The following is a 13591-nucleotide window of genomic DNA, read 5'->3' on the forward strand; positions in this document are numbered from 1 at the left end:
ATTGGCTGCTCCCTCAGAAGTCATTCTCTGAAATCATCCATCGCCCAGTTCAGCTCGACCGTGGCAGCTAAAGTCAATAAATCCACAGAAAACTAACAATCTTTATAATCAACTAACTCTGAGCCATTTGTATTCTCTGGTTTCAGCTTCTGACTGAATGTCTTTGGGGTTTGGACGGTTGGAGACGTCTCACATTTACTTTGAATGTTTAGATTTAGGCCTTGGATTAGAGATGGTTAATATCTGTGACGGTTAATGAGAGACTGAACTCGACGTGAGACTCAGGACGTAGCTCTGTTCTTACCCAGCTGGTCCAGCAGGGAGGTGATGGTGCTCAGGACCGTCTTCACGGCGCTCTTGGCCTTGCGGGCGTTGTCCTCCGCCTCCTTAGCATTGTTGGACGCCTGTAGGACAGTAAACAGTGTTCATCCTGCACAGAAGGTGATTTTACAGATTCCACGTGTTCCTTCACTAAAGCCCACAGCAGGTCTGAATCAGGTCGTACCATTGCAGCCATCATCATGTCCTGGTCGGCCTCAGCCTTCTTCCTGATCAGCTCCTTCTCGGCAGCGCTCAGCTGGTCCATCATGTCGTTGACCTCGCTGTCCAGTTTGTTGGTGTCCTGGAAGGCCTTCTCTGCGTCCTCCTTGGTCTTGGCTGAGCCCTGGGCACAGATCACACAGGTGGTTGTTAGTGTGGGAAACGAAACCAGTGACCTCAGCACCACGGTTTCCAGGCAGAGGCAGGTTGCTGCTGGTTTACCTTCTGCACATTGCTGGCGATCTTCTCAGCCTCCTCCGCCTTCTTCTTGGCCTCTCGGGCGTCGGCGGCAGCGTTGCCGAGCGCCCCCTCCGCCTGCCTGGTCTTCTCGTTAGCGGCCATGATGGTAGCGTTGATGGCGGGGATCTTCTTCATGGCCTCCTCGGCGGCTGTCTTGTTGTCGTTGACCCTCTTGTCGAAGTCTGCAGGAGAAGAAGAACAGGAGGTTATGAATGAACGAGGGGACCACGATGCTGTGATGGCGGGAATTTGGATCAGTAAATAAACCAGTGTGAAAAAACTGTCTCCTAAAATCTCACGAACAAATCTTTAATTCTGAAAACGGCTCCGTTCAGACAGACGCGGCTCTCGCTGCCGGTTAATGAAGGTCTGAGGGATTCTCTGTCAGATCTGAGTTAAACCAGAACAGTATTTAGGAGCTGACCCCAGACACGGGTTCATGAATGATATTAAAACTTTTTAATGGATCATCTGCTCAACCAATCAGCTTCAAAGTTATCGATCAGATGAGATGATCAGAGAGGTGGACAGTCAGGTGGACAGGTGGACAGTCAGGTGGACAGGTGGACAGTCAGATGGACAGGTGGACAGTCAGGTGGACAGTCAGGTGGACAGTCAGATGGACAGGTGGACAGTCAGGTGGACAGGTGGACAGTCAGATGGACAGGTGGACAGTCAGGTGGACAGGTGGACAGTCAGGTGGACAGTCAGGTGGACAGTCAGATGGACAGTCAGGTGGACAGTCAGATGGACAGTCAGATGGACAGGTGGACAGTCAGGTACCTCTGAGGTCGTTCAGGATGCCCTCGGCCTCTTTGTAGGTGGACTGACCCTTCTTTGCCGCCTCCTCAGCCAGAGCTTTGGCGGCATCGGCGCGAGCCAACAGCTGATCTGCAGTCTGTCGAACAGAAACAGGAAGCAGCTGTCAGCAACAAAACACGTCACATCCAACTGGTACCATGTGACGCTGGTTGGCTCCGCCCAGAGTTCAGATGAGTGACACTCACAGCTGCAGTGAACGTACCTGCTGCTCACTTTTGCCTTTCTCCAGCAGTTTGCGGACTTCTTGCTCTTTGGCCTTCAGGTCGTCTCTGAGGTCGTTGTACTCCTTCTCCGTCTTATCGATCAGCTTGTCCAGGTCCGACGCCTCCTTCGTGATCTTAGTGGCTTCATCCTGAAAACAAAAATAACGCTCAACAGTCCGGGCTAAGAAGGGAAGAGAAGCAGTGAGAAAACGTTCTCCTGCTCTCCGAGAGCTTTGGTCGGAACGTATCCTCACCTCCAGAGCCTTGGTGTCGAACGGCGGGAGGCTGGTCAGGTTGGCGAAGATCTTCAGAGCTCTGTTTCCGGCGTCTTCAGCCTCCGCCTGAACCTTGTTGGCCTGTTTCTCCAGATTCTTCGCCAGCTCCTTCGCCTCGTTGTACCTGAACAGGACAGAAGGTCAGTTTCGTTCTGCACAGAGTGAAATCAGCTTCTCAGGATCTGTTTTCCCTCTGGTGTTCAACAGCCACCTCGTGGTCTACAACTCTGACCAGGTAATCACTACATCCATGTCCTAACTTCCTGTCTGAGCTGACTGACTGCCTGCACACAGAAATAACACACAGCCCAAAATACCTGTGGTGGCTTTAAAGTAAATTCTGGACCTAAAGACTGAAACTGGGATTAAAAAAAAAAAAGTGAGTGCAACTCTGAGGAGGCGGGGCTCTGACATACTTCCTGTTGAGCTCGTCGATCTCCTGGCTCGTCTTGCTCTCTCCCTCCAGAGTCTTCAGCAGCAGGTTGTACGCTTTGGTCGACGTGTCGTTGGCGTCTTTGGCGATCTTCTCGATCTGATCGGCGTCCATCTTGTGCCTGCAGATAAACGAGAGCGGCTGAGCTTCAGCGTCGACACCAAAACAAAACAAAGGAAGTGGAAGTTGTCAGATGTTAAATGATGTTTAAACACAAGCATGTGATCAGAGAACAACCGAGATTAGAGATGTTCAGTTCAGCTGATCCAAGCAAAGAGACGTTAAAGCGTCAGTACGTAGTAAACCTGCGTCTGTTTGCTGCAGAGGCTCAATTTACTTCTTTTCACTTCAACAATCAACTAAAATGTGATTTGCTCAGACTCCTGCAGACTCCTCCCCCGTCCTGGCGTGTGTTTGTGATGAGTGCCGTCTGCAGTCTTACTTCTCAGCCAGTCTGCGAGCCTCCTCGGCCAGCAGCGTCATGTTGTTGGGTTCTCCGGTGCCTCCGGGCGGTTTGATGTCCTGCGGACGACATCAACATCACGTCAGCTCTGTTAACGAGTTCTTCGACTCCGTTAGTGGGTCTAACAGTTGCCATGACAACAGCGGTCTCACTCACCACTTTGCTGATGGTGTCCTTGGCCTTGTCCAGCTCCTGCCGGGCTCGGTCGATCAGGTTCTCGGCGTCCCGGACCCGGTTTCGTGCGCGGTCGGCCTGAGATCCGATGTCGTCCACCGTGTTGCGGATGTTCTGCAGTCGGTTCCACTGAGTGGTCAGAGTGTTGTTGATGTTGTTCAGACGATCCAGCAGGCCTCTGTCTACATCTGCAGGGTCAAAGGTCACAGTCATGAGGAGAGATCATCAGGGAAAGTTTTCCCTTAAGATCCCAACAAGGCAAAAAGTGCAGCAGCTGTTCCGAATTCTGATACGATGGTAAAGAGAAGATGCTCAGATCCACAAACCCTAGAGCACTATGGGAAGTGTAGTTTCAAAAGCCAGAACAAAGACTTTATCTGAGGGGTGACACTGCAGTTGCTTTCACCAAACCATACGCAGATGTTCTACATCACACCACGGCAGCAGGCGCAGATGTTGTGTTACCTTTGCTGCTCTGAGCCTCCTCCAGCAGCTCCATGATGGCTCTCTCTGCCTCCTTCAGTCGGTCCTCGAAGGCCTTATCGCTGACGGTCTCCTGACCCGAGCCCAGGTTATCGATCAGGGTCTGCAGGTCATGAAGCTTCTGCCTCTGCTGGTTCACCTGGACAGACACAAATACAACAAATGAAAGGACTCGGCAGAACCAGTGATCAGGCTCAGCCGGTTCCTGATGTACTCAGCCGTCCTCACCTTGTCTCTGACCAGACTGTAGCAGGAAGGACACTGCTGGCAGCCTGGCACCGAGCGGTTGTAGAAATAATTCTCCTCACACATGTCACATCGAGCTCCGACGAAGCCGGGTCGACACTCACAGCGACCGTCCTCCTTACACTGACCGGACTGAGAGCCCTCGGGGTCGCAGTCACAGGCTGCAGGTCACACAGAGGTCACGCAGAGGTCACATAACAGAGCCCATTACTCACATGATGGGACACAACAAACATTCAGCCTATGACAGTGAGCAGGCTCTGAGCTACTGGACTGTTAGGTTCGAGTAAGTCACGATAAAACAGACTAACTGCTACCATGGTAACCGCGGTAACCACAGGCGTCGCCAAAAACATCAGGACAGTTCTGTGGCAGTAACGAGCAGAGGTCATTGTCCTTACGTTTGCAGCCGGATGAGCCGAAGCCGAAGAAGTTGACCTCGCAGCGTTCACAGCGCAGGCCGGTGATGCCGGGCTGACACTCACACTGTCCTGTAGTGATGTCACACTGACCGTTGGTGGAGCCAATCGGATTACAGTTACACCTGGAAACACCAAAGGAGACAGTGTGTGAATGACATTTGGAAATAAATGCAGCCCCCTGCAGCTCGCCGCCGAGCTCCTCCTGGAGGGGAATCATGATTGTCTGATTCAGAGTCGTAGAACCGGCAGGTAGTGACGGCCGGGTCGGACTAAAGCTCAGGATCAGCCTGAGGCACAGCTACAGACACGCTGACAGGCGACGGCAGACGTGAACTGACCGTTCGCAGCCGTTGCCGCTCTGCAGGTTGAAGAAGCCGGGCTGGCAGGCGCTGCAGTCACGCTCAGCGACGTTGGGGAGACACTGACACTGACCGGTGACCTGAGAACAGCTGGTCTGTTGGTCCACGGTCCCCAACGGAGAACAGGAGCAGGCTGAGGACGACACAGAGGTGAACAGGTGCTCAGTGGGAGAGGGACGTAAAACATGTAAAACACATGTCAAGCATCTGACGAATGAAGCCACTGACTCTGATCTGAAGACGAGTCCTGCTCATTGATTGGCTCATTGATTGATCAGATTTGATGTGATATTAAAGCGACAGAGACCTGAGCCAATGTTCTGTCTCTTTAAATTCAGCATTTGAAACATCAGATCCAGTGTTAGCACGTGGAGCTCAGGGCTTCCTCTTACGTTTGCACTTGTCTGCGGGGTTGGTGGCCAGGGCGTTGCCGTAGAAACCCTCCTTGCAGCGGTCGCAGAAGAAGCCGTCGGTGTTGTAGATGCACTTCAGGCACTCTCCGGTCTCGCGGTTGCAGTTGCCGACGGCGTTGGGGTCGATGTTGTCGCTGCACTTGCAGGCTCTGCAGGCTCGGACCGGACCGTTCTGACCCAGGGGGTCCCCGAAGAAACCGTCGTCACAGAGCTCACAGCGTTTACCTGCGGACAGGTGACGTCAGAGGACAAGGACTGCTGTAATAATGATTCACGCAGTGTTTGTGTCACACATCAGATCCAGGAAAACCAGCTGCTGTATGAGAAACAGGACCCGACACTGTCCCACTGCTGTCTCACAGGGGAACCAGAATTTAGTCTGGTGTCCTGCAGCAGACTGAGGGACCTGTGTCTCTCCCTGGGTGAAGGTTACGTCCTGTACCTGTCTGACCTGTACAGGTGTGGTATGAGTACCTGTGGTTCCTGCGGGACAGTTGGTGCAGACCACCTCTCTGGTTTTGGGGACGACAGCACAGGTGGCTCCTGCCGGACAGGGACATGGCTTACAGTCACCTGATGTCCCCTGGGTGGCGTCGCCATAGAAACCGTCTTTACAGCGCTCACAGCTCAAACCGGCCGTGTTGTGCTGACAGTCGCACGCTCCTGACAGACAGACGGACAAAGAGTCGGCATCAGGAGGAGTTTTCATGAGCTGAAACTGGGCTGATCAGTAAACCAGTTACACCAGTTAAACCAGGTAAACCAGTGCTACCTGTGCTGGGGTTGCAGGCGTCACTGTGTCCGTTACAGTTGCAGGGCTCACAGGAACTGAAGGCTCCGAGCTCGGGGCGGGAGCGGCGGTATCCCAGAGTGCACTGCTCACAGTGCTGACCCTGGTAACCCTGAGGACAGGTGCACTGTTCCACCCAGCGGGCTGGGACACCTGGACCCCTCCTCGCTGTTACCAAGGAGACGTCGTCTAGGTAACCGGCACCTGGAGAGACAGATTCATTATCAACCGATCTAACACCAGTTTACAGATGTGTCGCGTTGCGTTGCGTCGTGTCGCGTTGCGTACTCCTCTCGCTGTAGGTGCCTCGGATCTTGATGGCCGTCAGGTTGTGAAGAAGCTTCTGGAAGTCAGAGTGGCTGATGGTCGGCCTCCAGGGGTAATCAGTGCTGTCATGGAGCCTGCACCAGAACCAGAACCAGAAACAGATTACCTGTCTAACCTGATCCAGATCAACACATCAACAGCTGAAATGAAACTGGACGAACAGGTGACCATTAAAAACCAGTCCCACTGAAACCAGGCGTGATTTCTGGGTCAAATTCAGTTTCACAGATTCTGGTAAAAATCCTTCTGTCTAAATCCAGATCCACTCACCTGAACACGTATGTCTGCATGTTCTCGTTGGGGTAGGCGTTGCCCTGGGCGATGAGGGGGACGGCCACCCTCAGATTAGCTCCCTCCAGAACCAGATCCTCGGCTGACAGACGGGTGTCCCGTCGGTCCACACGGAAACTCAGACTCAGGTTCTGTCCGTAACTCAGCATGTGGTTCCCCAAAAACTTCTCTGTGACACAGGAAGCGACAACGAGGGTCAGAAGACTCAAGGTGCCTGCTCTGTGTGTGTGTGTGTGCGTGTGTGCGTGTGCGTGTGTGTATGTGTGTGTGTACCTGGGGCCACGAAGTACATGGGGAAGTAGTCGTCTGAGATGAGGGAGATTTCCTGTCCACTGGGAGACCACTGGACGGAGACACTGGATCCATCGCGCTGCTGACCGGTCCACTGCTCGTCATCTGACACACACACACACACACACACACACACACACATTACAGCTGTGCCTGTACTGTACAGCAGCTGAGGATCTCTGAGTCACTGTCCTGGGTTTATGTCCCCCAGCGTTTTGTCTGCAGGTGGTGTTACCTCTGTAGAAGTCGGAGCGGACGGTGTGGACGCTGAAGCCTTCGGCGCTGTCGCACACAGACGAGTGCTGGAAACAGAAGCAGGGGGTGCAGCCCTGAGGGTTGCTGGGATCCAGGTTGAAGTAACCCAGTTTACACCTGACAGACACAAACAGGAAGACGAGACGTCAGAGCGGCGGGAGAGTCAAAGTTCAGAGGTCAGACCCCAGCTGTGGGGCGTGGCCTGTGACTTTACACCACTTTATCACAATGTCTTCATGAGCGTCTCTAACAGCTGACCTGGTGCCAGGTGTCACCTTCATCACGTGTAACACACCATCAGAGGGTTAACTTTAACCTGCTGACAGCTGTGTGTGTGTGTGTGTGTGTGTGCGTGCGTGTGTGGGTGTGTGTGTGTGTGCGTGTGTGTGTGTGTGTGCGTGCGTGTGTGTGTGTGTGTGTGTGCGGGTGTGTGTGTGTGCGTGTGTGTGTGTGTGTGCGTGTGTGTGTGCGTGTGTGCGTGTGTGTGGGTGTGTGTGCGTGCGTGCGTGTGTGTGCGTGCGTGTGTGTGTGCGTGCGTGCGTGTGGGTGCGTGGGTGCGTGCGTGCGTGTGTGCGTGTGTGCGTGCGTGTGTGCGTGCGTGTGTGCGTGCGTGTGTGTGCGTGCGTGTGTGTGTGTGTGCGTGTGTGTGTGGGTGTGGGTGCGTGGGTGCGTGCGTGCGTGTGTGCGTGCGTGTGTGCGTGCGTGTGTGTGTGGGTGTGTGTGCGTGCGTGTGTGTGTGTGTGCGTGTGTGTGCGTGTGTGCGTGCGTGTGTGCGTGCGTGTGGGTGCGTGTGTGCGTGCGTGTGTGCGTGCGTGTGTGTGTGTGTGCGTGTGTGGGTGTGTGTGTGTGTGTGCGTGCGTGTGTGTGTGTGTGTGTGTGTGCGTGCGTGCGTGCGTGTGTGTGTGTGTGTGTGTGCGTGTGCGTGTGTGCGTGCGTGTGTGCATGCGTGGGTGTGTGCGTGTGTGTGTGGGTGTGTGTGCGTGTGCGTTACCTGTCACAGCTGAAGCCCTCCACGTTGTCTTTACAGCGACACTGTCCTGTGTTGACGTCACACTCCTGTGTGCTACCAGAGGGCGAGCAAGAGCAGGGCCTGATAGGGAGAGAGAGAGAGGCCAGGTGAGAGGTGACACTCTGCCAGCAGAGGGCGCTCACAGAGCGGTGAGGGTTACAGTTACCAAACCCCGAGCTCCAGAACAGAGACACTGTCTCAGTGACTGCAGCTCCACAGACTGAGGACAGATCCGTCCCACTGAGTCACAGCAGCACCTGTCAGGTGTCACACACGTGTTCACATTCAAAAGCTTTTTCCTTTAATCGTTTGCTGATTAAACATGAGTGAACTGTGAAAAGGCCGAGCTGAACAGATGCTGTTCACTGTCAGCGTGAAACTGCTGACTCAGTGATTAACTGGCTGATTCTCTTCTGGACACAGATGAAGCCAGTGTCCGTCTCTCACTATGTCTCTTAGGAAGACTGAGAAAGTTGGACTGGAACAGTCCAGCCACCGTCCCCTGGTTTCCTGCCCTGCAGTGGCAGGAGGTGCCGGATCAGATCGGCCCCGGGTGCGTACCTGCAGCCGGCCTCGGTCAGGCTGTGGAATCCAGGCTGGCAGCGGTCGCACTTCTCTCCGGTCACTCCTGGTTTACACGCACACATTCCTCTGCTGTCACACTGAGGAGACTCTGAGCCTGAAACACACACACACACACATTAACCTTCAACCACGTGCAAACAATCAGCTCCCATTAACAAACCATTACAGGAGAGAACTGGTCTCGCTCTGGCACTGGGACTCACACTGCAGCTGGTTCACATTAAGCAGCAGTTTGCATGTGTGGTTTCACATGTGTGGTTTCACATGTGGTTTCACATGTTGGTTTCACATGTTGGTTTCACATGTGTGGTTTCACATGTTGGTTTCACATGTTGGTTTCATGTTTCTCCAGTTCACTGCAGCTACACTGTGAAGTTTTCACCACCATAACAGCAGAGCTCCTCCTTCACACAGACACAGGCAGCTGTTCCAGCTGTGTGTGGAAATCAGTGAGGTCAGGTCTGTTTGTTTGCATCAGGAAATTTAGATTTGAACAGAGAGTCTTAGCTCGTCCCTCCTGGTGAGTTCAAGTGTTCGTGGGAAAAATCAGCTCCTGAAAATACTTTGACTTTTTATTAAGAGAACAAGAGAAAGAACGTCTGAACATTTCTTATTTAAAAACAGTTGCTTTAGAAAGAAGGAGGTAAAAGGAGGACGGTGTTTGCCAGCTGCTGCCAGCTGTTGTCTTGCCTAAATGATTGTTAGGATGTGAGAACATTACACAGGGCTGACTGAAACATGCAGACCACGGTCCGAGCGGTGACTCACCGACGGTGCTGCAGCCGCAGGGCAGGCAGCGGCTGCCGCTCTGCTCTCTGTAGTAGTTGTCGAGGCAGCGCTCGCAGTTGGGGCCGTCGGTGTTGTCGGCACAGTTCCTGCAGTGACCTCCGTGACCCGTGGCTCGGTACAGCTCGGCGTCGAAGTAACACTCTGAGCTCTTCCCGTTACAGTCGCAGGCTGAACCATGAGAACAGGCAGAGAGGTTTCTGTTAGCGGGATTTATTATGAAGACCTGATGAAACCTGACTGTGGAGCAGCTCCTGCCAGCTCTGCTGTGTGTGTGTGTGCGGGCGTGTGTGTGTGTGTGGGCGTGTGTGTGTGTGCGTGTGTGTGTGTGTGTGTGTGTGTGCGTGTGTGTGCGTGTGTGTGTGGCTGTGTGTGTGTGAGCGTGTGTGTGGGCGTGTGTGTGTGTGCGTGTGTGTGTGTGTGTGGGCGTGTGCGTGTGCGTGTGTGTGTGTGCGTGTGTGGCTGTGTGTGTGTGTGCGTGTGTGTGTGTGTGTGTGAGCGGTGCTGACGCTGGAACAGATGCAGTCTGAATCCAAGCCGTTACACACAGGGTTAAAGGAGGTGAAGCCCGGGCTGTGATTCAACATGTTCTCAGAGCAGGTTTCCTGTGCTGACGGACTCGCTCCGCTGTGGGAGAAGAATGAGCCCAGTTCGTCATGCATCTGCACGCTGATGTGAATTCTTGGCTGACAGGAACTACAGCTCCCACAGCCCCAGAGACTGTCATGACTGATCCGACGGCCTGGGATCAGTTAGTGCAGCCATCTGCAGGACATCATGTGACGAGTCCTCTGGGTCGCGCCTTCATCTTTCTACATTTACACATTGAATTTGTTTTTTTTTTTACTTTAACACTGTTGGTGGACGTTACTGTAACAGCAGCAGCTGTTTTACTCAGAGCAGCAGCATGATGCATCAACAGAAGCTGATTAAAAGCAGCATTAGGAGTAATCACAGCTGTGGTTATGATAGTAATGAAGCAGTAAAGTATTTACTGCCACAGTGGGTGCAATAAAACAGCAGAACCTGCAGTAAAGCAGTAACTGTCGCAGTAAAGCGGCTGCAGGGGCAGTAAAGCAGCAGCAGGTGCAGTAAAGCAGCAGCAGCAGGTGCAGTAAAGCGGCTGCAGGGGCAGTAAAGCAGCAGCAGGGGCAGTAAAGCAGCAGCAGGTGCAGTAAAGCGGCTGCAGGTGCAGTAAAGCAGCAGCAGGGGCAGTAAAGCGGCTGCAGGTGCAGTAAAGCAGCAGCAGGGGCAGTAAAGCAGCAGCAGGTGCAGTAAAGCGGCTGCAGGTGCAGTAAAGCGGCTGCAGGTGCAGTAAAGCAGCAGCAGGGGCAGTAAAGCAGCAGCAGGTGCAGTAAAGCGGCTGCAGGTGCAGTAAAGCAGCAGCAGGTGCAGTAAAGCAGCAGCAGGTGCAGTAAAGCAGCAGCAGCAGGTGCAGTAAAGCGGCTGCAGGGGCAGTAAAGCAGCAGCAGGTGCAGTAAAGCGGCTGCAGGTGCAGTAAAGCAGCAGCAGGGGCAGTAAAGCAGCAGCAGGTGCAGTAAAGCGGCAGCAGGTGCAGTAAAGCAGCAGCAGGTGCAGTAAAGCGGCTGCAGGTGCAGTAAAGCGGCTGCAGACTTACGCAGACACTCGTTGGCGTTGTCGGCCGTCGCTCTCCTCCACGGCCGGTCGTTGTAGAACGGTTTGCAGACGCTGCAGTCGTCGCCCTCCGTGTTGTGTTTGCAGTTACACACCAGCCGCCCGCCGCCGTTCTTCACACACTCACTGGCATGGCCGTTACACTTACACCTGACGGCAGAGAAACACGCCTGTTACACCTGGACAGCACAAAAACTCCGACAGTTTCTACATTTCCCTGATGAGAATTAAACTCTCATAACACAGGTCTAACCTCTGACCCAGATCCACACAGAGCTGCGTATCATAGATACAAACACTAATGAAAACAGTGAGAACATGCTGAGACACCCGGGGACGGCGTGGTCTTGATACTGGTTTTGGTTCTGATGAGGTTTTTCCTTGCTGTGGCTCTGAGGGAAGGTTTTGTTGAACCTCCTCGGGGGGAGAGCCCCTCAGACAGGACGGGACTTGCTCCGCAGACACCTTTGGTTATTGTCTCAGGTGTTTCTTGGCAGAGAGCTGTGGAAAAACTGAGCGGGAAGGAAGACTGAAAAGCTGCAGGAAGCAGAGAACATGTGTAAACCTCTGTCTCCGTACAGGTTTACCTCTGCGTTCATTCACCTGTGCCCTGAGCCGCTGTCAGGTAAATCAGGGCGGAGCAGGCAGAGCTAAAGGCTCCTCCTCGGACAAATAAAGGTTCAGTCCTGCAGCTCTGACAGGTAGACCAGCTCAGGAACTCTTTCCTGTTCCTCTGCCCGTCATGGCGGCCGGCCTGCCCCTCTCCGGTCTCCCTGTAATCCAGCCCTGCCGGCCAGGAATGCCAGGAATGCAGGCGGTGTAATGGAAATCTGCTCCACATTTCAAACAGATTACGGCTGCAGAGGCTGAGCAGTGGCAGCCTGTTTTACAGCCTGCTACGCCTGTCCAAAGATGTACAGGAGCAGGGCACACAGACACACACCAAGACCAGGAGCCACGAAACCACTCGACCTCACTCACACACCCACTCACCCACTCACTCACTCACTCACCCACCCACTCACTCAGCAACGTCTTTGTCTGAGCAGGTCTGAACCTCAGGCTGCTCAGACATGTCCACGCTCACATGTAACACACACAGATCAGCTGTTCTCCGCCACAGAGAACTGATCACAGATCAGCTGTTCTCCGTCACAGAGACTCACTCACATACATTCAGTGTTTTCTCTGGTCTTTACCTTCCTCCCACAGCGAAGTCAGAGATGGCGTAGTAGTAGGACTTGAGGACCTTGGGGTCGTTGAAAACCTCGTCTCCAAACGTGTTGAGTCTGTTCAGGGTCACTCTGATGTCTGTGGCCGTCACCCAGTCCTGCAGCAGACACAACACAGAGACAACACGTCAATCAACAAGCAAACACTGACAGGGGACGTCCTGCAGACGGTCCTGCAGATCCTCAGCTTTCAGTGACACAGAATTTATTTTCTTGGCATCATGACACAAAGCCCAGATGGAGAGATTTACTGAAGAACACTTGTTTTATTGAAAAAAAACCCAACATTTACTCTGCATCCACTCCTGGGACACACAGAGTGAAGACAGAGACAGCTTCAGAGCTCAGATCTGAGCCGAGTCAGACCAGCAGCCTCAGGAGGAAACAGCCTGCTGGCCTCCTCTCAGATGTTCTGTGCACTCATCCACCTGCTCAGGAAAACGCCTGTGACTTCGCACACTCATGTTAAATCCTCGTGTAACTGCTGGGACTGTGGGACGGACCAACCATCTTTCCTGTCGTCCTCCATGTTCATTACTAAGACTGATTAAATGTCGCCTCGCGCTGTAAACAAGCACAGAAAGAGCAGTAACTACGCCCTCAGTGTCAGTCTCCTTCTAAACCACAGTATTTTAAAAATGCAACCAGGGCGCGGGGCAAGTGGGGTGGGGGGTGGGGTTAGTGGGGGCAACAACAGGATGCCTTATACTCCCACAGTGACTGTGTTTACGTCCTGTCGTTTACGTTGCGATGCAGAGAGACAGTGAGGTTCATATCTGATGAAATGATGCTGCTGCCTTCACTCATTCATACAGAGCTGTGAGCGCAGAGAGCAGAGGCTCCGCCCTCTGGTGATGACAACATGCAGGTGCTCCCTCAGCTGGTCAGATAAAACTCTCTCTGTTTATGATCGATGTGGAACGAACTCCTCTGGCCCGTCCGGCAGCTGCAGCTCCTCACGCTGTCCGGTGCAGGAAGTCCGCGGCTCGGCTGAGTCAGCGCTGTGTAAACTGCACAGAACATTTGTTTGCTATCAGTCATGTGCAGCTCCGTGTCAGTGTGGAACGCCTCGGCCGGGACCAGTGTTTTCCTGACGGAAGAATGCAGCCTGGCGTTAGAAACTCCTCCGGGAATCACAAACATTCAGCGGAGCTGCCGCAGACGGCAGGGCCGGAACGCCGAGCACGTTTCCTCCAGTGCTGCACCGCTCCTTCACTCATTAGTCCGTTCACTCAGTCATTTACCAGTGAGGTTTCAAATTAGCACAGCCCCGTGTTTCTGTGCATCATCACAAGGTCTCTGGTGCTGGAAGCTACG

General features: G+C 53.5%; 1 protein-coding gene across 1 annotated transcript in view; it reads right to left on the reverse strand.

Annotated features, from left to right (window-relative positions):
* lamc1 (laminin, gamma 1) overlaps window positions 1–13591 on the reverse strand; it is a 38226-nt gene that overhangs the window by 2733 nt on the left and 21902 nt on the right. Inside the window, exons 3-27 of the mRNA XM_041055673.1 lie at window positions 12242–12372; window positions 11026–11192; window positions 9390–9578; window positions 8598–8715; window positions 8019–8117; window positions 7008–7144; window positions 6755–6877; window positions 6461–6650; window positions 6152–6264; window positions 5846–6067; window positions 5548–5736; window positions 5053–5298; window positions 4640–4793; window positions 4281–4423; window positions 3862–4040; window positions 3616–3772; window positions 3133–3338; window positions 2956–3035; window positions 2497–2634; window positions 2060–2204; window positions 1805–1954; window positions 1564–1678; window positions 763–962; window positions 506–664; window positions 305–404 (exon numbers count right to left, since the gene is read on the reverse strand). Coding sequence (XP_040911607.1) covers window positions 305–404; window positions 506–664; window positions 763–962; window positions 1564–1678; window positions 1805–1954; window positions 2060–2204; window positions 2497–2634; window positions 2956–3035; window positions 3133–3338; window positions 3616–3772; window positions 3862–4040; window positions 4281–4423; window positions 4640–4793; window positions 5053–5298; window positions 5548–5736; window positions 5846–6067; window positions 6152–6264; window positions 6461–6650; window positions 6755–6877; window positions 7008–7144; window positions 8019–8117; window positions 8598–8715; window positions 9390–9578; window positions 11026–11192; window positions 12242–12372 — 3850 coding nt within the window. The remainder of the gene's footprint in view (window positions 1–304; window positions 405–505; window positions 665–762; window positions 963–1563; window positions 1679–1804; window positions 1955–2059; window positions 2205–2496; window positions 2635–2955; window positions 3036–3132; window positions 3339–3615; window positions 3773–3861; window positions 4041–4280; window positions 4424–4639; window positions 4794–5052; window positions 5299–5547; window positions 5737–5845; window positions 6068–6151; window positions 6265–6460; window positions 6651–6754; window positions 6878–7007; window positions 7145–8018; window positions 8118–8597; window positions 8716–9389; window positions 9579–11025; window positions 11193–12241; window positions 12373–13591) is intronic.

This window comes from Toxotes jaculatrix, chromosome 14 (genome assembly GCF_017976425.1).
Source record: "Toxotes jaculatrix isolate fToxJac2 chromosome 14, fToxJac2.pri, whole genome shotgun sequence".
Classification (NCBI taxonomy): domain Eukaryota; kingdom Metazoa; phylum Chordata; class Actinopteri; family Toxotidae; genus Toxotes; species Toxotes jaculatrix.